At 39.4% G+C, this 26,799-nt stretch overlaps 1 protein-coding gene across 5 annotated transcripts in view; it reads left to right on the top strand.

The window, feature by feature from the left end:
• The window catches only part of NETO1 (neuropilin and tolloid like 1), a 104,512-nt gene that overhangs the window by 47,483 nt on the left and 30,230 nt on the right, over nt 1-26,799 (top strand). For 4 of the 5 annotated variants that reach the window (XR_008331519.1, XR_008331520.1, XM_053396630.1 and 1 more), the window contains exons 5-6: nt 20,137-20,178; nt 20,328-20,455. The exons of the other annotated variant lie outside the window; for it this stretch is intronic. Coding sequence is in view for 2 of the 4 variants with exons in the window: in XM_053396630.1 (XP_053252605.1) it covers nt 20,137-20,178; nt 20,328-20,455 (170 nt within the window). In the remaining 2 variants the exon portion in view is untranslated. The remainder of the gene's footprint in view (nt 1-20,136; nt 20,179-20,327; nt 20,456-26,799) is intronic. 5 annotated transcript variants of the gene reach the window in all.

The raw sequence follows: 26,799 nt of genomic DNA, 5'->3' as shown, positions 1-26,799 counted from the left end.
CCCAGCCATGTGTCAAGGGAAACATCTTGTGAATTATCTTAGCAAATCACTGTTTGGGAGGATGGATTTGTCAAGGCAATATGTAGATCTCCCCGTAAATACTTTACTCAAAGATGTTAAGGAGTGCAAATCTATGCATGCTTACTCAGAAGTAAGTTCTATTGAGTTTAATAAAACTTATTTATTATAGTATTTATTAATATATAGGTAAAGCTTCCATGAACTAAAAAAAAGTCCCCAGGAACTTATATTGACAATAGATAAATATCAATAAAGCAATTAATCTTTAAGTAGAGTTTGGTCACAAGCTCATGAGTGTTAACTGTGCACCCTGAAAATCATAGATGTTCTGGTTTCTAAAGCAGAAGTACAGCCTGATCCTATTTATATAAACCTGAAAGTAAGCAACATTGAGAATTTACAGAAAGTGTATGTTGGATTGAATTCTTAGGCCTGTTAATAGTGTTTTGATTGATATGAGTTATAATCACATTAATAACAAAAAAAGAAACCTTTCAGGGACCTGAAAGGCAATCTTAAAAGGAACCTGTCTCATAGTTTTGTGATAATTAAAACATTTTGTTGTGATTTTTGTCTTATTTGTTGAAACAGGAATAGCAATGCGTTAATTCAGATTGATTCATTCTTGAAATTATTTGCTCTTCTGACCCAATAGCGCTCTTTTGGAACAGCTGATTTTGAGATAGCAGCTTCCAAGTCTGGTGCAGCCTGTTCAGTTGAACTGAATTTGAAAAGCCTAACATTGGCTAATATACTAGTACATACTTCAGCTTAACTGTGGTGGAATGAGAGTGTTAGAAGTCTAGTTTTTGTTTGTATTTCAGCTGAATTGACTCAAAAATAGATGTCTTTTGCACACATGAGAATGTGTGGTTTGGGTGTGCTTGGGTTCCAACCATGAGTTGGCATCTGACTAAGGAGGCAATCCTACAGCAAGACCCACTGGGATGGGCTGCTTAGGATGCAGTGGATCTCTACCTCAGCTGACTCACTCATGGCTCAGCTGGCGTTATGTCCCCATCCCCATCTTAGCTAGTATACCAGTGTAATTTGCTCATCCTGGTTCAAAGCTGGGTGAGCAAGGCTGGTGTAGATCTCCAAAATGGAGTGTAGTGGGACAGAAAGGGAGGACTTCGGCTGGATCCCAGCCAGTTCAGCTCAGTCATGTAGTCTGGCGACCTGGCATAGACCACTATTTTAAAGGTTTGTGCCCACCCAGTAGCCAGGATTAGGCAGAGCAGCAGTAGGAGTCTTACTACTGAACAGGGTTTGGATCTGGTCTACTCTGAACTGATACTGGTTTACTTTACATCATATTCTTCTGCATAGGATTGCTCCTTAATCTACTATTTTTCTGCCTCCTTAGCATGCAGAATTGGTGGTTTTGTTGGAATAAATGCCCAGTTCACCCTCTTTTTGCACCCACTTGCATGCTCATCTGTATGTCATACTTTGGAGTGGACACGATTTGCTGCTCATCAATCCCTTCCACCCTTCCTTCATTCTCAGGTTAACGTTCACTACCTCAATCCTCAACACTGAAGTAAAGGAGAAAAGGAACAGAATAGTCTGTCCTTGCCAGTTTAAAGGACTTCATGTTCCTGCAGGAAAATAATTATTATAATTGATTCTCTAGTAACTTTTTTGATGGGGTTTTATCGATATCCAGCCTGGTCCGCGAACCAATTAAACTGGATACTTGAATTAGTTGAATTCGTTCCACTGTAGCCTGTAGAATCAGCTTAAATCCAAATACGCCAGTTTAATTGATTTGTGGAAGGCGCTAACAGTGTAATTGGAAATTGGGAAATTTGCTTTTAGTGAAATCAGTAGTAACTTAAAACTTTGACATACTACAACAACCACTGCTCTTCCTCACCCCTTTCTTTCCCAGTAGAATTGGGATTGATTTGCTTTGTTGCAGTTCTTCATTAGACAACACAACTAATAGATAATGTATCTGAGCTGTGGGGAAGGACTGTAGTTCAATGGAAGAGCATCTTCCTTGTATGTAGGTTCAATCTCCAGAATCTCCAGGTATGGCTGGAAAAAACTTGCCTAAAACTCTGAAGAGCCACTGCCAGTCAGTATAAAGAATGAGGAGATAGATGGACCACTGGTCTGATTGGTATAAGGCAGCTGCTTCCTATGTTTTTAGACATGTGCTAGGGCAGGGGTGGCCAAGCCCTGATCTGGCACCCCAAGCATTCTGCCCCACTAAGATGCCATGTATTTTGTTGGTGGCAGCAAAGAAACAAAACAAAACACACACACACACACACACATTATAAATAAAAATGGGGCATGGGAGTAGAGCCCAGTGCCCTGATCCATCTGTTGCATCTCAATTTCTTTCAGTTTCTTATTTTTCAAATTAATTTCAGTTCTCAACATTTCCACATCAGTTTTGCATTTTTTTATAAACAAAAACAAAACACTCTTATTAAACACATTTTTGCAAAGCAATGTCCCTTAATATTAAACATGTTATTCCCCCCACTGATACGGGATGTGCATTTTTATGCTCCACCGCTGAACAGGGTTTGGGTTGGGGGTTTCTTTACAACAGCTTAACTTACACCAGCATGCTTTCTTAGTTGAAATAGGTGTCTCTCCTCCTACTGCTGTTTTCTTTGTTAGGTGATATACAGATAGCATTTTCCTTGATGCGTGACACACAGATCACATTTTTCTGCAAGGAAAATAGTGAGGAAGGAAAAAGGTTAACATTCCACACCTCGATTGCTCTAGTAGCCCTGACCTTAATCTTTTCTGCCCACAGTTTCATTCTTTCAAACTATGGGAGAGCCAAGCTCAGTTGTCCCTACGGCTCTGAACCAGCCGTTGATGCTGCTAAGTACTGTTGAATGTAGGTCAGAAACAGCTACTTCTAACTAAAATGGCTCCCTTCATTATGTTAGTTTATTCAGCCATAAAGCATTATTTAAGTGACACTAACCAATTAGCAATTTACACCTTTTGACATGTGCAGTTAGTCCCTTTTGTTGCTACCATATTTTACACCACCAGCTATGCAAGAGTGCTTAATCTGCATTTCTCTTTGAAGCATCTACAGCATGATTTGTTGCATTTTCCAAGTCTCCTGATGACTCTGAATGTTTCCTTATATGTAACATTAGCCTGCTTACTCCCTTCCAATAACATCAAACATGGCTTTGCCCTCTTTCCACCTAGCAGTTTCTCTTCAAGACAACTTAACTGAATGATTTAACTATTTTGGTCCCTACAGCAGCATGACGGGAGCACATCACATCAATATTAGTAAATGGCAGCACTATGTTTCCTATTGGACTGGTTCACAAGGCACAGGAAGCCAAACAATGGCTTCCGAAGGCTTTGAAAAGGTGAAGTCTCCTGGAAAGGAGATCACAGCTGTTATTCTTTTTAATGCTATGCTGTACTGAGTTAAGCCAATGTCCTCTGAGCTGGGACTTTTGGTTACTGAGAGTTCATGGTTAGTGAGAAGGGAGTTTAGGCATGGGTCCTAGTTCGGAAAATAAGCTAAGCCAAAAACCATCATAGAGCTAACAAACTACAGTTCCCATAATTCTTCTTTTTTGCCAGGGAGTGGGGGGAGAGAGAAGGTGCTTTAAATGTGTACACAGCATAATTGCTTATGCTTACAGTGTATGAAGGCTGGACTTCATACTCATTTAAAGTCCATTTATTTGGATGCATATGCTATGAGTATAACTTATAGAATCATAGAATTGTAGAGTTGTGAGGAGCTCAAGGGTCATCTGATCCAACCCCCTGCAATGCAGGAATCTCAACTAAAGCTCCAAAAAAGGAGAGTCCACCACTACCCAAGGGAGTCTGTTCCACTGTTGAACAGCTCTTATAATAGAATTAGAAGGGACTGTGGATTAAACCACAGAGCTTAGGACTTGCCGATCAGAAGGTCGGCGGTTCGAATCCCCACGACGGGGTGAGCTCCCATTGCTCGGTCCCAGCTCCTGCCCACCTAGCAGTTCGAAAGCACGTCAAAGTGCAAGTAGATAAATAGGTACCGCTCTGGCGGGAAGGTAAACGGCATTTCCGTGCGCTGCTCTGGTTCGCCAGAAGCGGCTTAGTCATGCTGGCCACATGACCCGGAAGCTGTACGCCGGCTCCCTCAGCCAATAAAGGAGATGAGCGCCGCAACTCCAGAGTCGGTCACGACTGGACCTAATGGTCAGGGGTCCCTTTACCTTTAAGAGGTCATCTAGTTAAAGTCCCTGCCAATGCAGCATTCCTGATAGGTGGCCATTCAACTTCTGATTAATAACTGCTAAGCTAACAAATAAGAGTCTACCACCTTCCATGACCGCCTTTCCCACTGCTGAAGATCTCCTACCATCAGCAAGTTCTTCCTATTGTTTAGTCTACATCCCTTTTCTTGTTAGTTGAACCTATTGGTTTGGGTTTCACTCTCGGAAGCAACATAAGACAAATTACTTCCATCATCTATGTGACAGCTCTTCAAACATGTTAAGATAGCTGCCACATCACCTCTAACCATCTCTTCTCCAGAATAAACATATGCAAGTACATCAACCATTTCCCACCGGGCTTTGTCTTCAAGCTCCTCACCATCTTTTTCACTTTCCTCTGAAAACACTTCAAGTTTTTTTGAATGGGTGAGATGCACTCATGAACTCATAATGTATCTATGAGTGCTAGTCAGGACAGCTGTTTGCCTCTGAATACTAGCTCTGAGGAACAACAGTGAGAGAGAGTTGGTATGCTTTTGCTGGGATAAAAGTGTGATATGTATGTGGTTGCCTTAGGTCAGTTGAACATGACACTTCTGCATGCAACTGAGCGGTAGCTTGATTTCAAAGGGCTTTACTGTGATCTTAGGTACTTGTGGTAGGTATTTTTGGCTGTAAATAAAAACCCTGCACCGTTAGAAAATGATCAAAAGGGGAGAAGTGGTAGAAATTTCTGTCGCAGCATTTTAAAGCACTATTCAGCAATTATGACAAACCACATGTGGTTGTTTCTGCTTGTGTGTTGTTGTTGTTTTGGGGGTTTTTTTTAGGGAAATGTAGCAGATGGGGGACTGTGAAGCTTTTTAATGGTAGCATTGGGAGTGGGTAATAATCGGCCCGTAAAATCCCCCCAGTTCCAGGACCTGGACAATTTAATTCAATACAGTCACTCTAAATTAATGCAGGAACTAAGAAAAGATTTATATAACTGGGGAAGTTTAAATCTCTCTTGGGTAGGAAGAAGCTCCATCATAGAAATGAGCATTATGTATTGCATTTTGTTCTTCTTATTAAATACCATGTTGAAAATGAATGATTGTTTAATTTAAAAAATGGCAGAATCTTCTGTTAAATGTTATGTAGGTAGGCAGTAAACCCAGACTTATGTCAGAAATGTTCTATCAGCAAAATAAAATAAAATCAGATGGCTTGGCATTGTGAAGGACAGCAACACCACACTCCAGTGACAACCCAGTGGGGTAGCTCATTAGCAATGTGTAACCTGTCCTACTTCTCTGTCCTCCCCACTGCCAGCTGCACCTAGGTCTAGGGGGTGCAGAAGTCCCATTGACCCACAGTGGTCTACTTGGGAGTAGTGGAGACTGCCCCCCAAATTCTACCTGGTGTACTACCTGGTCACTTCAGTCCCTCAGCCCTCCTGATCCCCCAGGTAATTTATACCATCAGTGTAGACAAGTTAAGCAGTCTGGCATCAGGGAAAACCAAACCACCCTTGAGTGTGCCCAGAAATATAACTAAGCAATTTATTTAAGGGGGAGTATAAAAAGAGGAGAAGCAGCAGCTATGTACACCTATGCAGAAGCAAAACAAAACACCAAACCAGAATATTGGTCTGATTATATAGGCATAGTGTAGCAAAACACATTCTTATGGCCACCTCTGATAATGGTAGGTGGATGAGGGACAAAAGAACACAGGAACCGTATTGATACTTATGATCCTGTGTGCCCAGGAGGCCTTGAGGGACAGGTTGCTAGGCTTAACCAATCACAAGGCAGGCATTTATTTCAGGAGACTGAGCTTAACATCTTTGGAAAACTGGGAGATTGGACTGTCATTGTTCACTATTGTCAAAGTTGTCCAACTACTCTATTCCAAAAGTTAAAAATGGAAAGCGTAATGCTGGTGGTCAATAAAAGAGGTTTAAAAGAAGGAACACTATTGCTTTCAGATGGGAGTTCCCCCAGGGACTGTCCTTTACGTTTAAGGGGAAAAAGTACAGGATTAGATCAGTGGAAGACAAGGAAAAATTTCTGAGAGATTTTGAAGAAGATCTACAAAAGGAAGCGACAGATTTGCCAAAAGCCTTGAGACCAGGAGTTGACATAGCACCACCACCTTTGGGATTTGACAAAAAAAAGAAGATACCACCGCAAGAACTTGACGAGCTTTTGGGAGCGGCCGGAGGAAACTAAAATAAATACATTATGTCTCTGCAATTACTAAGTTGGAACATTCACGGTTTGAATTCTCCGGAGAAGAGGAGGAAAGTATTTCATATATTGAAAAAGGAACAATTGGATTTAATTTGCTTGCAGGAAACTCATGTGGTAAGGCTCCATAGGAAAGTTCTTATCAACAAAAGGTTGGGTCAAGAATTTATTTCATCTGATAAAGTTAAAAAGAGAGGAGTTGTTATATACGCTAAAGAGAGCCTATCACCGAAATTTGTTTTTAAAGATGAACAAGGAAGGTTTATCGCAATTGAGATTCAACTACAAGGTGAAAAATATCTGATTCTAGGAGTATATGCACCAAATGAGGGGAAATCTGAATTTTTTAAGAAATTGCATGAGACATTGTTGGACTACATGGACTATAACATCATTTTGATGGGAGATATGAATGGAGTGGTATCTACTAATATGGATAAGTCGCAAAGACAGGTGATAACTAAAGATGGAAGACTACCAAAAACATTTTTTGAATTGACTGACAATATGGATCTGATTGACACTTGGAGAACTAAGAACCCCCTTGGAAGAGAGGGAACATTCTTCTCTGAAGCCAACATGACATGGACAAGAATTGATCAAATATGGATAACTAGAGGACTGGCACCTAAGATTCGAAAAGTGGAAATCTGCCCTAAAACTTGCTCCGACCACAATGCAGTAAAGATGGAGATGAAACTAACGTTAATCGGCTCCTTCAGATGGAGGATGAATGACGCCCTGTTTAGAGACCAGGAGGTGATTAAGAAGGCCCAAAAAACATTGAAAGATTATTTTGAGATAAATTTAAACACTATGGTGGAAAAAAGAACAATCTGGGACGCAGGTAAAGCGGTCATGAGAGGGTTTCTGATTCAACAGAATGCAATAAAGAAGAGAATCCAAAATGAGAAAAAAGATAAAATCTTGGAAAAAATAAAAGAAGGAGAGAAGAGATTAAGAGCGAAACCAAAATCCCAAGAAATTCTGAGGGAAATTAAGTTATATCAAGTACAATATATGAGAATGATAAACCAGGAAGTGGAATGGAAAATTAAACAGATGAGACAAAAGTCTTTCGAATCGGCTAACAAATGTGGGAAACTGCTTGCATGGCAGATGAAGAAAAGACAGAAATTAAATACTATTACAAGTTTGGAGGTAAATGGAAAGATTATACAGAACCCATTGGAAATTAGAAACTGCTTCCAGAGATTTTTCAAACAACTTTATACACAAGGGCCACAGAAAGAGGCTGAGTTAGACCAATTTCTGAGGAAAAATGGATTACAAAAAATTTCTCAAGAAAAGAGGACAATGTTGAGTGACAAAATTACAGAACAGGAAGTGGAGGGCGCCATTCGGAATATGCAGCTGGGCAAATCTCCAGGACCAGACGGTTTAACCTCCAAATACTACAGAGTTTTGAAAGATTGGTTAATTCGACCACTAACGGAGGTGTGCAATGAGATATTAGAGGGGAAAAAGGCGCCGGAGTCGTGGCAGGAAGCATATATTACACTTATACCAAAAACTGAGTCTGAAAAGACGCAACTTAAGAACTACCGCCCCATATCCCTTCTTAATGTGGATTACAAAATATTTGCGGACATTTTGGCAAATAGATTAAAGAAAGTACTATTGGAAGAGATTCATAAGGACCAAGCTGGCTTTCTCCCGGGTAGACACTTGTCGGACAATACGAGGAATATAATTAACATTTTGGAGAAGCTGCAAGTGAATATAAACACTAAAGCAGTTTTAATTTTTATAGATGCGGAGAAAGCCTTTGACAATATTTCTTGGAATTTTATGAAGAAAAATCTTCAGGGGATGGGGGTGGGCCAAGGGTTTGAAAATGGTATAAGTGCAATTTACTCAGAACAAAAGGCTAAATTAATTGTGAATAATATGGTGACAGAGGGATTTAAGATAGAGAAAGGCACACGACAAGGCTGCCCAATTTCCCCATTGTTATTCATCACTGTCCTGGAGGTATTATTGAATATGATTAGAAGGGACCGTTTGATAAAAGGTATTCAGGTCGGAGCTAAGCAATATAAACTGAAAGCATTTGCAGATGATTTAGTTCTAACATTACAGGAGCCAGAATCTAGTTCGAAAAGAGTTTTGGAAGTGATTCAAGAATTTGGGAAGATGGCTGGTTTTAAGTTGAATAAGTCTAAAACTAAAGTTCTTGAGAAAAATTTAACACCGATTGAGAAAGATAGGTTTCAGAAGGAGACAGGCCTAACAATAGTAAAGAAAGTTAAATATTTGGGGGTTAATATGACAGCTAAGAACCTAAACTTATTCAAAGATAACTATGAGAAATGTTGGTTAGAAGTGAAGAAAGATCTAGAGATATGGTCAAACTTGAAGCTTTCCTTGTTGGGTAGAATTGCGGCTATAAAGATGAATGTACTGCCAAGGATGTTATTTCTGTTTCAATCTTTGCAAATTTTGGACAAGATGGACTGTTTCAAGAAGTGGCAGAGAGATATTTCTAGATTTGTCTGGCAGGGCAAGAAGCCCAGAATAAAATTTAAAATATTAACTGATGTTAAAGAAAGAGGTGGTTTTGCCCTGCCAGACCTGAAACTTTATTATGAATCGGCCGCATTTTGCTGGCTGAAAGAATGGCTGCTTCTTGAAAACACAGACATTTTGGACTTAGAAGGTTTTAACAATGTTTTTGGGTGGCATGCATACTTGTGGTACGACAAGGTTAAAGCTCATAAGGCATTTAAAAATCATATTGTCAGGAAAGCATTGTTTAATGTCTGGTTAAGATATAAAGACTTACTGGAGAATAAAACCCCAAGGTGGCTGTCACCAATGGAAGCAAAGGCTTTGAAAAAGTCCAATATGGAGGCCAAATGGCCGAAATATTGGGAAATATTGGAACAAGAAGGAGATAAACTGAAACTGCAGAGTTTTGAGAAATTAAAAGATAAGGTGCGAGATTGGCTGCACTATTTTCAAATAAGAGAAGTCTATAACTTGGATAAAAAAATAGGCTTCCAGGTGGAAAAATCTAAATTGGAAACTGAGTTGTTAGAATCCAAAACTAAAACACTCTCAAGAATGTATAACTTGCTGCTAAAATGGAATACACAGGATGAAACAGTTAAATCTGCTATGATTAAATGGGCACAAGATGTTGGTCATAACATCATGTTTGCTGACTGGGAATGGTTGTGGACCACAGGTATGAAATTTACGGCATGTAATGCCCTAAGAGAGAATATTATGAAAATGATATACAGGTGGTACATGACACCAGTCAAGCTTGCAAAAATCTACCATTTGCCTGACAATAAATGTTGGAAGTGTAAAGAAAGTGAAGGAACATTCTTTCACCTTTGGTGGACATGCCCAAAGATTAAGGCTTTCTGGGAGATGATATATAATGAAATGAAAAAAATATTTAAATATACATTCCTTAAGAAGCCAGAGGCCTTTCTCTTGGGCATGGTGGGCCAATTGGTGCCAAAGAAAGACAGAAATTTCTTTATGTACGCAACAACAGCGGCAAGAATTCTCATCGCAAAGTATTGGAAGACACAAGAGCTACCCACCCTGGAAGAGTGGCAGATGAAGTTGATAGAGTATATGGAACTGGCGGAAATGACTGGCAGAATCCGAGACCTGGGAGAAGAGTTGGTGGAAGAAGACTGGAAGAAATTCAAAGACTATCTTCAGAAATATTATAAAATTAATGAATGCTAAAATTGTGCTTGGATTGGCAATAAGTGGTAATTAGTGATAAAAGTTAATAAGATTATGCAAAAAAAATAGGTATTGATATGCTTGAAAATATGGATATAGTATATGTTATGGTATAAAGTTTAACATTTGAAAAAGGGTAAGAATTTGCTGAACTAAATATTTGAATGGGAATACAAAAGGGGGGAGGCGTGAGGAGGTCAAGAACATAAGCATATGAAATTGAGGTTATTTGAAAAATGGATTGGTTTTAACTTTTTTATGTTTAAATTTAATTTTTCTTAATTAGTTGTGCTTTCTTTTGTATTTTTGGTGTTTCTTTCTTTTTTTTTGTAATCTAGGGTTTTTTATTCTGTGAATTTTTATCTTTCTTTTCTGTAAAACTCCAATAAAAATCTTTATAAAAAAATAATAAAAGAGGTTTAAAGACTGTCTCTTAGTTGAACCTATTGGTTTGGGTTTCACTCTCGGAAGCAACATAAGACAAATTACTTCCATCATCTATGTGACAGCTCTTCAAACATGTTAAGATAGCTGCCACATCACCTCTAACCATCTCTTCTCCAGAATAAACATATGCAAGTACATCAACCATTTCCCACCGGGCTTTGTCTTCAAGCTCCTCACCATCTTTTTCACTTTCCTCTGAAAACACTTCAAGTTTTTTTGAATGGGTGAGATGCACTCATGAACTCATAATGTATCTATGAGTGCTAGTCAGGACAGCTGTTTGCCTCTGAATACTAGCTCTGAGGAACAACCGTGAGAGAGAGTTGGTATGCTTTTGCTGGGATAAAAGTGTGATATGTATGTGGTTGCCTTAGGTCAGTTGAACATGACACTTCTGCATGCAACTGAGCGGTAGCTTGATTTCAAAGGGCTTTACTGTGATCTTAGGTACTTGTGGTAGGTATTTTTGGCTGTAAATAAAAACCCTGCACTGTTAGAAAATGATCAAAAGGGGAGAAGTGGTAGAAATTTCTGTCGCAGCATTTTAAAGCACTATTCAGCAATTATGACAAACCACATGTGGTTGTTTCTGCTTGTGTGTTGTTGTTGTTTTGGGGGTTTTTTTTAGGGAAATGTAGCAGATGGGGGACTGTGAAGCTTTTTAATGGTAGCATTGGGAGTGGGTAATAATCGGCCCGTAAAATCCCCCCAGTTCCAGGACCTGGACAATTTAATTCAATACAGTCACTCTAAATTAATGCAGGAACTAAGAAAAGATTTATATAACTGGGGAAGTTTAAATCTCTCTTGGGTAGGAAGAAGCTCCATCATAGAAATGAGCATTATGTATTGCATTTTGTTCTTCTTATTAAATACCATGTTGAAAATGAATGATTGTTTAATTTAAAAAATGGCAGAATCTTCTGTTAAATGTTATGTAGGTAGGCAGTAAACCCAGACTTATGTCAGAAATGTTCTATCAGCAAAATAAAATAAAATCAGATGGCTTGGCATTGTGAAGGACAGCAACACCACACTCCAGTGACAACCCAGTGGGGTAGCTCATTAGCAATGTGTAACCTGTCCTACTTCTCTGTCCTCCCCACTGCCAGCTGCACCTAGGTCTAGGGGGTGCAGAAGTCCCATTGACCCACAGTGGTCTACTTGGGAGTAGTGGAGACTGCCCCCCAAATTCTACCTGGTGTACTACCTGGTCACTTCAGTCCCTCAGCCCTCCTGATCCCCCAGGTAATTTATACCATCAGTGTAGACAAGTTAAGCAGTCTGGCATCAGGGAAAACCAAACCACCCTTGAGTGTGCCCAGAAATATAACTAAGCAATTTATTTAAGGGGGAGTATAAAAAGAGGAGAAGCAGCAGCTATGTACACCTATGCAGAAGCAAAACAAAACACCAAACCAGAATATTGGTCTGATTATATAGGCATAGTGTAGCAAAACACATTCTTATGGCCACCTCTGATAATGGTAGGTGGATGAGGGACAAAAGAACACAGGAACCGTATTGATACTTATGATCCTGTGTGCCCAGGAGGCCTTGAGGGACAGGTTGCTAGGCTTAACCAATCACAAGGCAGGCATTTATTTCAGGAGACTGAGCTTAACATCTTTGGAAAACTGGGAGATTGGACTGTCATTGTTCACTATTGTCAAAGTTGTCCAACTACTCTATTCCAAAAGTTAAAAATGGAAAGCGTAATGCTGGTGGTCAATAAAAGAGGTTTAAAGACTGTCTCACAGCAAATTTTTAAAAATGTAGTATAAACACCAACAACTGGGAAAGACTTGCCTTCGAGTGCTCCAATTGGAGAACAGCTTTTACCAAAGTTTGAGTGAGGACACTCGAACTCAGGACGCAAGAGAGAAATGTGCTAAGAGGAAGGCACGCTTGGCAAATCCACACCATGATCAACTCCCACCCAGGAACCAATGTCCCCACTGTGGAAGGATGTGTGGATCAAGAATTGGCCTCCACAGTCACTTACGGACTCACTGTTAAAACCGTGTTTATGGAAGACAATCTTACTTGGCTACGAGTGATCACTAAAGAAGAAGAAGATTCTCAAAGTTGTCCAACTTCCCTGCCAGTCTTTCCTCTGCATCTGTATAGGAGGGGAGACATGACTTCTCCATTTGGACAAGATGGAGAACTAGAGAACTTGCTCTTCTTCAAAGGCCAGGCTAAGACAGAGTTTGCCAACCCTCATAGGTCCCTCGGCAAATTTGGATTTTTGAGTCAGTGCCGTGGACATCACCCCCTCTGGTTACATCTTTCCCCTGTTCCTTGGAACAGCCCTCCTCCAATGAAATACAGGAAATACACATGCACACCAACTTCGCTTTTCCAAGGGACATGGATAAACGTCAGATCCAGTAGAATTAATCTGAGCCTTGAAAATCACAGAGAGCTGAAAGAGAAAGGAAAATGGAGCCATTCTTCCAACTTCCTCCTTCAGCTATGTACTTTTCAAGGGAGTAAACTCTCACCACCTGATAAGCAAAGGGGCAATAAGTTGGGGTTGGGGGCTTAGAGACTTTGGGAATGCTAGGGAAGACTTCAAGGTCACGACTGCATCTACAGACACCAGTTTCCCTGGGTTGTTTACATGCCAAGAGTAATAACAGTGGTCTGGACTGCAGGGTTGACATACATTCACAATATCTGAATACACACTATACATTTAAAGCACACCCCCCAATAGATTTCCAGGAACTGTATTTTGTAAAGGGTACTGGGATTTATAATAATAATTTTATTATTTGTACCACACCCATCTAACTAGGTTGCCCCAGCTACTTTGGGCAGCTTCCAACAGATATAAAAACATAATAAAACATAAAACATTAATTATAGTGCTATGAGGGGAAATTGCAGTTCCCAGAACTCTTTGGGGGGGGTATGCTTTATTTAAATATGCTGTATGGTGTGTATGCAGCCAGTAAATCTTATTGCATACCAAACAGACTAAATAACAGTACCGAGGGCCTTCTGGCGGTTCCCTCATTGCAAGAGGCAAAGCTACAGGGAACCAGGCAGAGGGCCTTCTCAGTAGTGGTGCCCGCCCTGTGGAATGCCCTCCCATCAGATGTCAAAGAGATAAACAACTACCTGACATTCAGAAGACATCTTAAGGCAGCCCTGTTCAGGGAAGTTTTTAATGTATGACATATTAGTGTATTTTTGGTCTTTTGGAAGCCGTCCAGAGTGGCTGGGGAAACCCAGCCAGATGGGCGGGGTACAAATAATAAATTATTATTATTATTATTATTATTATTATTATTATTATTATTATTACTGGATTAGTCTGCAGAGTTGTATTCTCTCACCCTATCATAGTAACCCGACTCAAGTAACCCCTGATCTGCCAGCCTTTTTAAACTTTTTAAAAACCACACAGCTAGCACCGCTCCCCTAAATTTCAATCATAGCTATGATTTCACTAATCAGCTAAAAATGATGCTTGGTGAGAGTAGGCTCATATGGAAAGGATTTGCTGTGATAATTATTAACCAGGACACAAGAAAGGGGAGGAGGAGGAGGTCAAAGAAAGAAGGTAATGAAAGTTAAAAATTTGAGAATGATGGATGTATTTTTTCCCTATTTTTCTGTTTTGTCTTTTTTCTTGTTTTTTCTCTTTTTTATAATTTTTTAAAAAATCTTTAATAAATATTATTTTTTTAAAAAGAGAGAGTAGGCTCATTTCTCACAAAATGAGTGAGCAGAATAGGTTCTGTATATTTGGCGTCATATCTCTGATTCTACAAGGGGTGAAGGCTTCCATTTTTTAAAAAAAGGACAATGGGAATTGGGACCTATTAATGGTACAACAGAATGTATTTACCAGTGTAAATAGGTTTATCTTCAGCATAGACCAAAAACTCTAATGAAGGTGCCAGACATACCTCTGTGGGGAAGGAATTCCACAAATTAGAGGCTGCTGCAAACAATGCCCTCTCCTGGGTCACCACCACCCAAACTTCTGAGGGCAGTGGAACTACCAAGAGACCCTTTCCATTGATCTTAGCACACTAAAGGGCCTATATAGAAAGAAGTGGTATTTCAGATATTTGGGGCCTATTTGGGTTCAACAGCTGGAATTGAGCCTAGAAATGAACTGTCAATCAAAACTTGATAAAACCCAGCTAATCAATCAGTATGGCAACCCTAAGTGTACATTATTGTTGCTGTAGTGCTTAAAAACACCTGTTTTCAAATACAGATTTTATATGGCTTTATACACTGGAAAGTTCTCAGTTGGCCAGGGCTCTTTGTGGGGTGTCCACATCAAATGACTTACGGTCAGTACTTAACTGAATTGCACACAGCAAGTCAACCAAAAGTAATTAGCTATATTGTATGTAATTTCTTGCCTAGTTTACCAGTCTATGCTTACAGGCATTGTTTTGGATTTGTTTTTTTATAGGGTTTAAGGCATCCTTGATTTTAACAAATAGCCTTTTGCAATAACATCAAGTCCTGATATGGCAAAAAAATTAAAAAGTGTTCTGGGCAGCTATGGTTTGTTTCCTCAAAATAATGAACATACTTCACAAATGCCTTTGAAAATCAGGCCAAGCAGCTTCCTTGCTTCCAGATGGAAGATTTAATTAAAGCCCTGCTGGGACAAATGAGCCTTTGCTCTGACTTTGGTTGCTTTTGATGATGGGTGAACTCCTCAGGCATGTATTATGCAGCAAGTCAGATAAGTTCATCATTGTGGCCACTTCTTGACATACTCTGTGGCATTATTAACTGGAAGTCATTGTTGCATATGTTAGGTCATTGGTGGCCCGTAAGTCAGAGCAGCAGACTTTTGCGATGCACCAGGATGGGACTAGATGGCATTGTGAGCCAGTCTATAGTCGGGCCTTCATTTCTGCCTATCTCGTGCTATGCTCACTGCTAAGCAGTTCATTAGATGAAGTAAAATCCTGCTGTGGTGCTGAGGGCCAATATATTCACATGTGCTGCAGTGGTATTTTCCTTTACTGTGTGGTTGATGTGGAAAAGTTGACTTCTATTGCACTCAGTGATGTCTCCCTGTCTATTTATATTTCACCATTGATACAGCAATGCAGATGTTCACAAACTGCATGACTACTGTGCTGGTCTCTCGGAAGCTGTCAGGGCTTGAAATAGTTATAATTATGCAGTGGAAACTTAGAGGGGGGAAACGCAGTTCCTGTAGGCCAGGATTCCCTGGCTTCAGCCATGATGTATTCCTGTTAATGGGCTGCAGGCAGGCAAATTTGTCAGGTTATAACCCAGATTACCCTCCTGCCTGCCTTTTTATTTTTTAACAGGCCTTCAACTGTTACAAGAAAGGACAACCACAGTTTACTTGCAATTGACACATTTCTTCACTCTGTTTGTTACTCTTTTCCAGTAGCTAGAACCCTGACCCACTGCTGGGTTTAAAAACAAGTAAATAAATAAACAAAAAAATAACATTCTGACAACAGCCTTTGAATTTTGGCAAGTTTTTTCTTCCTGTAGGACAGGAGCAAGGCTTTTTTACAGGGAGAACTTGTCAGAACTCAGTTCCAGCACCTCTCAGGTGAGAGCCATTGCCATTCTAAGAGAAAGAGGGAGGGTGTTCATGGTGCATTCCAGCACCTTTTTTTCTAAAAAAATAGCACTGGACAGGAATATCCAACATAATGTCCTGCAGAAGTGGTTGTAGATATGTATTGTTTTGTGCTGCTTATGCAGGAACTCACGGAAAACTGAGTGAATGGTAAATCAGACTTTATTCTTAGTGAGGCCTAAGAGTATGCCTGCATAGAATCTAATTCCTCATACTAGGATACACCTCTGACTCAGATCTGGCCTCTTGGGTCATAGCTGTTTCTCTTAAAGGGGCCAAATGCCAGATTTTTAATTTAGTGAATAATGCATATATTACATAATGCAACTCTTATCATCCTTAATCATTGGATTTTCTGGCTTAGGCTGATGGGAGTTGTCATCCAATAATAGCTGGAGGGAAACACGTTGGCTACCCCCACCATGGGAGCATATAATATTTCCTGCGAAAATGTGAAAACAGCAGCAGATTAGTCCCCTGAAAATAGCAGCATCAGCCAATTTTTATGTGCACTTGTTTTAGTGAAAACCCCAGATACCAAAATTAATCAGTTCCCCTCTTATTAATGTTCCCAGTAATATTGAAATCCCAAATATGGAAAGAAATTCAGCAGAGGAGGATTTCATAAGTAGCTCTGCTGTTAAAGGTATGGAAAATAGCCACATGCTCTTACACATAGCCACATGCTCAGTGAATGGGATATAGTAGTGTTCCCACTAGTGGCATTAATGGCCTAGTTCCCACTTTATTAGCACAGGATGGGTGTAATTGAAAAGTGCACTTTGGTGTTGCACCACCTATCTTTAAGGAAGATGTGTGGAATGTCCCCTTTACTCTGGTAGCAGGGTGGACCTTGATATCTAAGTCAGAGGCCCTAGTTATGTATCTACTTCCCAGATCTGTGAGATAGGTGACCACAAGACCTTTGGAATTCCCTCCCAGCACATTGACAGTGAACAGCTACACTTCAGATTTTGGGAAGGCTTTAAATGCTCATTTGTTTCAATTGGCCTTTTCTGGCTAGATCTACACAGCTATAAAAAAACGCATTGAATATGCTCTGCAAAAAACCATTGTAAAGCTCACAATTGAAAATATAATTGAGTTGCTATTTCAGCTCTACAACATTCATAACCCTGTATATTGACTAATGTAGCTGAGTCCTCTGATTAATTTTTGTTATAATAGAGGCTGGAATACTATAATTGTAGTTTTTATGAATTCTGGTTTTAGTAATGTTGGATGGTAGTTTTTATTGTTGTAAGCCACTTTTTGGGTTTCCCCCACAAAAGCTGCATATAAATATTTTTTAAAAAAACTTTTTAAAAAATATCATATGATCTTTCCAATAAATGTGTTTGGCAAATTCCAGATGTTACCAGGTTTTTATTTTGTTTCCTTATTGTGGAATTGCACTATAGTGATAAAGAATTAGGCTTTGGCTGCTGCACAGAGAACTGCATCAGTTTATTGATCCATCTAACTCAGTATCAAGTGAGTAGCAGGTGCACAGACACATAGCTGGGAGACATAAACAGTGAGGTCAGAAGGATACAAAATGCAGAAAAGTACAGATGCTATTAACAGTGGCCATTCATAAAAAACAAAACAAAAACCCAGACATTCTGTCAGGCATGTGCTAAGCCAATTCACACATGTAGTGTGATTCAAAACCCATTGTGTTTTTTCAATCCACAAATGATAGCACATCACAGCTATCGCTCTGGAAACAGTTTTACAATTACTAAGCACTGCTTCTGGAAAGGAGGATGCAGTAGTACAGTACTTGTACGGATGGTGGTATAGGAGACAGTGTGGTGTTTTGGGGCAGTTCTGGATTCTAGTCCCTCTTTAGCTATGAATCTGACTGGAGAGGTTTGAGCTAAGACTTTTTTTAAAAAAAAACACAAACAAACCAAGCTTTGAGGTTTTTTGTTTTGTTTTTTACAATCAACTGGTATCTAGATTGCATGAAAACAAACAAACAAACAAATAAATAAAGCACCATATTTTTTGCTCTATAAGACCATAAGATGCACCTAGTTTTTGGAGGAGGAAAACAAGAAAAAAAAAAATCCCAGAAGCCAGAACAGCAAGAGGGTTCGCTGTGCAGTGAAAGCAGCGATCCCTCTTGCTGTTCTGGCTTCTGGAATAGCTGCGCAGCCTGCATTCGCTCCATAAGATGCACACACATTTCCCCTTACTTTTTAGGAGGGGAAAAGTGAGTCTTATATTGCAAAAAATACGGTAAGTCAGTGTCTTTCAACCTAACCTACACTACAAGGTTGTTGTGAGGACAGTTGTGGCATGGCCTCATGTATGCTACACTGAGCTGCTTGGAGGCAGAGTAAGCATAAAATGCAATAAACACATTGTACTGTATGCTCTTACTTAAACAGATTCCAGTATCTAATTTCTATAATTGCACATGTGCATTTTCTTTATCTGCACATTTTGAAACATTATTTCCAAGGCTGACATACTGCAGTGTAATTCTGACGGGTGACAAACAATGTAAAGTTAATAAACTCATTGAACCAATTAAAAAGTATTAATCATCAATTTTAGTAGGCTGAATCCCAGTAGATTTCTGTCAAGTTTTCTAGGCCAGCAATTTTTTGTGTGTGATGGGGGGGGGGGGGGAAGAGAGGAATAGCTGCTTATGAAGGTGAAAAATCAGACATGCCTGCAAAGAAGAAAGGTGAATAAATGTATATTTATTTATAAATATTTCAGATTTGGTTTTTTTCCTCATGCTGTATCCTGAAACCTGGCTGCTGCTTATAACAATTTCAAAATGCAAGCATAAAATTAGTTCTAAGTGGTAAAGCATTCACAACATTCTAAAAGTATTCTGGAGGCTACCCAGGCTTTTGCAAAGGGGTGGTTTTCTGTGTCTCTGAAGCAGTCAGTCACTGATGAGAATGCCTTGCTACATAATTTGAGCACCTGCTTTCTTGAAGTAATGGGCAACAGGATTCTCCACTATGCACTAAAACCTCTTAACCCATACCCTTGCTAGCAAATTTCAGCACCAGCATCCATTATCTCATATATCACCAGAATGCTCTAGATCCATTCCTGGCATAAACTCTTTTTCTTGAGACCAATTGGAGACCCAGCAGGCATCAATTAAACATTTGATCCCTATCAGAAGACAATTAAATGGTTAGAGCTTTGTGGTCTCAAAAGACTTTTACATATCAGCGCTGCCCCTGTTCCAAACGCTTCCTGTGGAAGCATAAGTTCCAAGAAATCACACACTTGTAATACTACAGAATTGGTGATCCCTTAGCTTGTACATTTCAGTCCTGTGCCTGTTTTGATCATTGCATTCATCCTGTATCAAGATGAAACATCTAATTTTTGTAACCTGTTCTCTGAATATAAACGAAAGCTGAAAGTAAGTTTTGCAACTCTTGTAACTGATATGGTTGTCATTTAAACAAAGCATTGTCTACAAAGTGGGTAAAATTCTGAAGGAACCTTTCTTGTCCCTGAAGCATACTGTATGTGTATTGTTGGTGTTAATACATATTTAAATGCCTAATCTGTTAATGGTGAAACTGGCCTTTAATGCTAAGTCTTCTTTTAGCAAGTGTTATTTTCATGGGAGGGAAAACTTATTATCACAGCCAGTTGTTCATATAAATGTGTGTGTGTGTGGGGGGGGAGAAAATCAAATTCAGCTTATTTGAGCAATTTATTGTGCTACATTATCCTTCAGTGGGTGACTTTGTTCTTTAAAAGCAAGTCACATTATTGAATGCACATTAGTAGCTCTTTTCTACAGGGGGTCCCCTAAATAAAGACTAAGCTAGTTTGCAACTGAATTTTTGAAGAAAAAAATTAATTGTTTCTTCCTTAATTTTATTTTAAGATCCGGATTTCAAGGACCTTGGGGTTTTGAAACCATTGCCAGGTTGGTATGTTCAGTGTTTCATAACACTTGGAAGTCTTCAAATTTTAATTGAGATATCTATATCTATATCTATATATAGATATATATTTCCTTTCCCCTCCACCTTCTTTATTGGGTTTGATTTTGTTGTTGTTATTGTTGTTACTCAGTTTGTGAGTTTGAGATGGGAGGATCTGAAGGAATTGTGGAATCTGTGCAAATTGGGAAAGAAGGGAAAGCTTCGGACACCGAGGCAGTTGATTGTAAATGGTACATCCGAGCACCACCAAGATCCAAGGTCAGTCCTGTTCCATTCTCTGATTTGGGGACTTAATTTAAAGAAGTGGCTTTACTAATACAGCATTTATTACTTTGTACAGACAGGCTTTGCTTAATATGACTTGCACTATTGAACCTGTAAACTGTTATTTTCCTTTATAAGACGGAAAAGCAATTTGTCACCACACAGAATAATAACCGTCACGTGTTCTAAACCATGATTTGGGCTATATAATAAATGGGTCATTTTGAGCTAAAGGGGTGTTTTAGATTTAGGTGGGTCCTTCTAGTTTGTTCACAGCACAGCAAATGCACTTTTCCCCTTTCCCTTTCCCCCAATTTCTTGCAAGGAATTCATTCTTCTATACCTCATTTTTCCAGCACTTAAAGAGTAACATTTTATCACTGGGACAAAGATGGCTTATTATTAGAACATAATAAGAGCCTACTGGATCAAACCCATGGTCCTTCTAGTCCTGTTCTCACAGTGCCCAGCCAGATGCCTATGGGACCTGACCACAAGGGCATTCTTCTCTCCTGTGGTTTCCAGAAGCTGATATCCAGTAGGATACTTGCCTCTGATGGTGGAGGCAGAACATAATCAATGGCTACTAGCCTTGATAGCTATTGTTTCTGTAACACTAGAAAATATTTAAAGCACTTCATAATCAGTTTCCTGTAACTCTTCCAACAGTTATGCAAGACAAATTGCTAATGTTGTTCTCAAACCACACTTGGGGAGCTGAGGATGGTATACAGTGGTTTGCCCAAGATCACCTGATAAGTTAAAGGGAGAAATGAGACTCAAACTAAGAACTTTCTGATTTGCAGGTAGCTCAGTTAATTGTGCTTGGTAGTGCTGTGCAGGGCTGGCCCATCCATGAGACCGGGGGGGGGGGGACAAGTGCCTCAGGCGACAGGATCCACAGGGGCAGCAGATGCCAATGGAGATATTTATTCCTACCTTGTTCATGATGTAGATCTTCACTCACTCCTTCTTCCCTAGCATAGGGAACTGCCATTTATTTGGTGGTTCACCTCAAGTAACAATATGCCCTGGTGCTGCAAAATTTGTCTGTGAGTGTGTTGTGGTAGATACGTATGTGCTTCAGAGTATTGAGCTATGTTGCAGACCAGACCACGTGTACCTAATCTTTTTGTGAACTTTAATTGTTATTGTTTTACAGCCAATGTGTACAGTTGCACAGCTAAATGTCCCACCACCTTATTTTAACTATTCAAAAGATTTATATTGTCTAGCACCAAGGACATGTGTCTACCATTTTAAAAGATTGTAGTAGATACTAGTATGCTTGAGATACTAATCTCTGTATCTCACTTTGTCTGTCTCTACCACTCAGATCCATTTTGTATAATGTAATACTAAACGGAAAACCCTCTTTTAAAATACGCAGTTCCACTTTTATCACAGGCTTTTCCACTTTCAAATCTCAAATCTGGTACATGTCTAGTTTGATATAAAAGGCAAAAAGAAAAAGGATTCTGGACTTTATTGATTTTTCAGTTCTGTCTCTGCTTTTATTTAATCAACTGGAACAATGGTAATAAATTTAAAAAGGTTAACAAAAAAATCCTATACAAAAGTAAATTTCATATATTTTAATAGAGCTTACTCTGAGCTAAGAGGCATGAGATTGCAGTATCAGTCAAGAGGACCTACTTTTGAGGAGACTTGTATATGATTGCCCTGTAAGGCTGCAATCCTATGCATGTGTAGTTAGGAATAAATCACATTCTCCTTAATTAGTTTACTTTTAAGTAGACACGCACATGTCTGATAATGTGGAAGCTCAAATCAGTAACATTATTTGCTATCAGTCTTATATTTTATTGTAAGTTATAATTCTTATGTAGTCGTGTGGTGGCATACTATATGGAAAATGGAGATTAATTAGTCAGGTGTTGTGTTTTTGTTTATTTATTGTGACATTCGTATACCACCACATATCCCGAAGTTCTCTAGGTGGTCCAAAATAAATAGTTCTATGGTAGGCTGATTTTAAATATACTTTGGGGATTTTTATTTTGCCTGATTCTAGTTATTTTGATTGGAAATCTTCACCTGTAGATTACAATGCAAGTTGTTTTAATTGTGCTGGAGGAGCTGAAACACACACACACACACACACACACACACACACAGGAATTCAACATCGAGCCATTCCAATCAGTCCATCTGCATTACAGCTTGCCAAATGGATCAATACTCCCTCCTTTCTCACAGTGTTCTGGGGCTTCTTCTCCCCCACCCAGCAAATTTAGGGAATGCAGTGGAGAGGAGGGTGGGGGGAGGCAACAATGCACAAGTGGAAGTCCTTTCACAGGGCTTCTGCTGACAAGGCTGAATAGGTAAACCCGCCCTGAATATCTATAATAAAATTGAGGGTCTAGTAAACAGGATGCACCAAGGCCTGGGGGCCTTCTTTTGTTTATTTATCTGGAAATAATGAAAACAGAGCTAAAGCTTTTCTTGGAGCCATGCCATAGTACCATGGGTCGTCTCCCCACATCCCCCCTCCACATTGCTCATATAAAAATAGCTCCCCTCTTCTCTGCCTTCACATAGAAGTAATTTTTTCTTTATTTTTGTACTGAATGCTTGTTAGTGTAGCCCAAGTTTCTCTGCCTGGCAGTCTGTACTTTATTAAATAAGCACTTGCTAGTGCATCTTCCTCAGTTAACTCCTTTGGGGATGAAGTGTAGGACTTTTTGTTTGTCTCCACAATCAGGAGGAGATATTTCAGGGCAGAACTATACATTATTCCTCTACGGTGTGTCTTCAAAGCCCTGTGGCAGTGGCTGCTTCACAAAGGTGGCCCTTTCCATCAGGTGAGCAACAGGCAGGAGGGAAAGCCCTCATCCAGAGTTTTTCTCTTTCAACTCTCTCCCAGCCACTTTCTTCCCATCATGGATTCTAGGCCTGTGCTCCCTACTGATGGTGGAGAACTGGAATGATAAACAGAGGATGAACAAAGAGTTAAGCACACTGCTCCTGCCCACTGCAACTCCAATAGAATTGTGGGCTCCTGGTTCTTTTGCAAAGGAGAAGTTGCATCTAAGCCAGGCATAGGCAAACTCGGCCCTCCAGATGTTTTGTGACTACAGCTGCCATGATCCCTAGCTAACAGGACCAGTGGTCAGGGATGATGGGAACTGTAGTCCCAAAACATCTGGAGGGCTGAGTTTGCCTATGCCTGATCTAAGCTTTGAAGAGAGACATGTAGTTCTGCTCTCAAGCTTTGTCCGTCCTTTTTGCTCAGAATTATTGGTATGTATAGCTGCACTTGCTCAAAAATGACACTTTTCTTTTTTAAAAAACATACCACATAAACAAGAGGAAAAAGAGTGCACATACAGCAAACAAATGAAGAGAATTTCAGGTGCAACAAGGGCGATCCTTGCAGGAGATCCTAATAAAGATAAAATTGAACAAAATGCAAGTGAGGATTTCTGATTTGGACACATTCTCAGGATTTCATTGGTTGACATCTGATTAAAGTAACCTTGGCTATGTATGTCAACACTGCCCTGAAAGGCACATTATGCCATTATACTACTTTAATTCTTCTTAACACTTGGGGTTTATTGGTAAAGAGACTCCAGGATCTACTGGCTGGCTTTTGTGGTCTGAAGCTTGCTGATGATGATAAGTTAATATGGGTAGATCTGACGCATCCGCTATTTCCCCTATCACCTCATGGCAGATGGCTCATTCATGGAATGCACATCGCTAAGGTTTTGTAATGAGAAACAACCTGTTGGCCATATCTAACCTGCAGTGCAGTGCACCTTCCTGCAAACTTATCGGGGGAGCTGGAAGAACCTCCCTTATATGGGCAACTTTACTCTGGCTTCCAGTGCTAAATCAGTAAATTAAACGATCCATATCTTTCCCCACTTGCTCATGTTAAAGGTGTGCTGAGGACGCACCTGACTGATCCATCTCATCCTGGCTCGACAACCATAGATCTGTAGATGTCATAAAGCCCCCAGGGCCTGAGAATAGCTCCTTTCTCAATATCTCTTCCAACCAGCTGGCAATGAGAGTAAGCCAGATAAACAACCCTTCACCATTAAGATGCTTCAGATAGTCTGATCAGGGCAGCTTAGCTTAAAATCCCCACCTGGCCACACCAATTCTGCTAGTTTTAATTAGGGACAGGAGAGAAAATTATTTGTCCTTCCTGGAATACTATGCAAACTAAAATGCAGCTTTTCCATTGAAAATCACACTTCTCTGAGTTTTCTGATGCGGTGGTTCTTCTTCTTCTTCTTCTTCTTCTTCTTCAACAACAACAACAACAACAACAACAACAACATCGTTCTCATATATATCAGGGGAAAGTATTGATAAAAATGCAGCAGGAGCAAGTCTCTTTACAGATAGTAAGTCTTCAGCATTAATCGCTGTTACTCGTTTCCCATTCTTGCCCTCTCCTAGTCAAATATAGATGGTCCAAATACAGACTATATTAGCAGACAAGACTTCCAAGCCAGGAAACACGTGTCTGTTTGGCATATGTGAATTTTACCATCTCTCTTTTGGAATTTAAACACTGATTATTCCAATTAGACATGAAGCTATTTGTTTCTCAAAACGTACAACTATTAAGTTCTTTGTGGGAAGATTTATAACCATATGAGTGGATATGTTTTTCTCAGCCCAAATGTAGTTTTCTGCTTTGGATGAAAGAATGAAAAAATTCAATGAGCTTTTCTAGGATATTGGCTGAGTCTTCTGATGGTTTCTTGACCTGCCCAATCAATCTTGTTGTCAGAACAAACCTTCAGTGACTGATGAAAAAAGAGAATTCATCAAAAGTGATTAGCTATAAAGAAATTATGATCTTACTGTTACAGAAGTTATATGTTATTCACCCTTTGCAGTGATTCTTATCTCTTGATGTATGCAGTCAGGGCTTTTTATTGTGTTCATTTAAAAAAGCAAAAAACTCCAATTCAGCCTACATTGCTTTTTTCATTATTAGGATGAGACTATATCATAAACGTGACAAGACAATAATTTAAACCATAATGTGATCAGGGGCTATAAATTATATGTGCTGCAGCTGCAGTGATGCTTTATCACTTTTGTTGCTAATGGCACTGGCATTTAGCAGTGACATACCAAAGCTCAAGCAGTACCAGCATTCAGCTCCAGAACTTTTCATTTATTTTAGCCAAAACAACATGGAATTGATGGTTTGGAGAGAGGTTTTCAGTGAAATTTTCAAGCAGAAGTATGAAAACATAATATGCGATGGTTGTTTCTTTCCCTTCTGTCACACAATTATGTTTTATAAGATAGCACTTGCAATGCCAAATGCACAAATGCAGGCTTATAAAATAGTAGTGCTCTTTTTGAAGCAGAAGCACAAAATATTCGCTGTTGCAGCAACAGACGAACACAGCTTCTTCTCTGATTGTTTCAGCTTGGTTAACAGTAGGTAGTCTCAAGTGGCTGAATCCTGCCATGAATTACACAGTTCTGAATTAGGGCTTCTATCAAAAAAAAGAAAAGAAAGAAAAGCCTAGTGAGGGTGCAGATTCAGGGAGGAACTTTAGGTGGAGGGGAGAGTACATTTGCACTTTAACTTCTGGAAGTAACATGTAAGAGGAAACATCATGTTTTGATATCCTGCTGCAATAGGTTCACTCTGTGAAATCACCACTTGGAATAATCAAGTGTGCCTCCAGAAGACCTGTTTATTGGGCTTTCGTAATCCTGCTTTGCTTGTGCAGAGGCTGTGTGACCCACTGAAATGGAACATAAAAATATAATTTTAATAATAATAAACCTGAGGTACTGATTGCTTTAGATTATTTGCATGCCACCTTTCCACAGTTGGTTCTCCATTTCCAATACTTCCAGTCTTAAATCCAGTTCTTCACATTTCTGAAGCTGTTGGCAATGTAAAAAAAAAAAAAAATTCCTGTGAAAATTCTTCAGAATTTTAGTGTGAATTCCTCTTAATAAACAATTTTTGTTTGCAGTTTTGATTTTAAAGCAAATTATCCAAATACAATGTAGTGTAGTGTGCTATTTTCACCAATATATTCCTTTTATGCACATTCCTCCTAATTTACACGTATTTTAAAGCATTGTTTAGTTGGAGACCCACATCACAAAGTTCAGATAAGTGTGAATTTTGAAGGATGGTTGTGTTTTAGTTCTCATATTGTTTCAGGCAGTGCAAATTTGATAGATTCAGCTTCAAATTTGAATAAAATCTCTCACCCATTTTTAGTCCAAAGCAGGCTTATCAAAAACAAAACAAAAAAACCAGTGGGAATTGTGGTGGAAGTTGCAGGGTGTGAGAGTAGTTCACAACACACCAATAA

This window comes from Podarcis raffonei, chromosome 7 (assembly GCF_027172205.1).
Source record: "Podarcis raffonei isolate rPodRaf1 chromosome 7, rPodRaf1.pri, whole genome shotgun sequence".
In the NCBI taxonomy this organism is placed as follows: Eukaryota; Metazoa; Chordata; class Lepidosauria; order Squamata; family Lacertidae; genus Podarcis; species Podarcis raffonei.
Note: the sequence above shows the minus strand (reverse complement) of the source record. Positions and strands in the feature narration are given on the sequence as shown.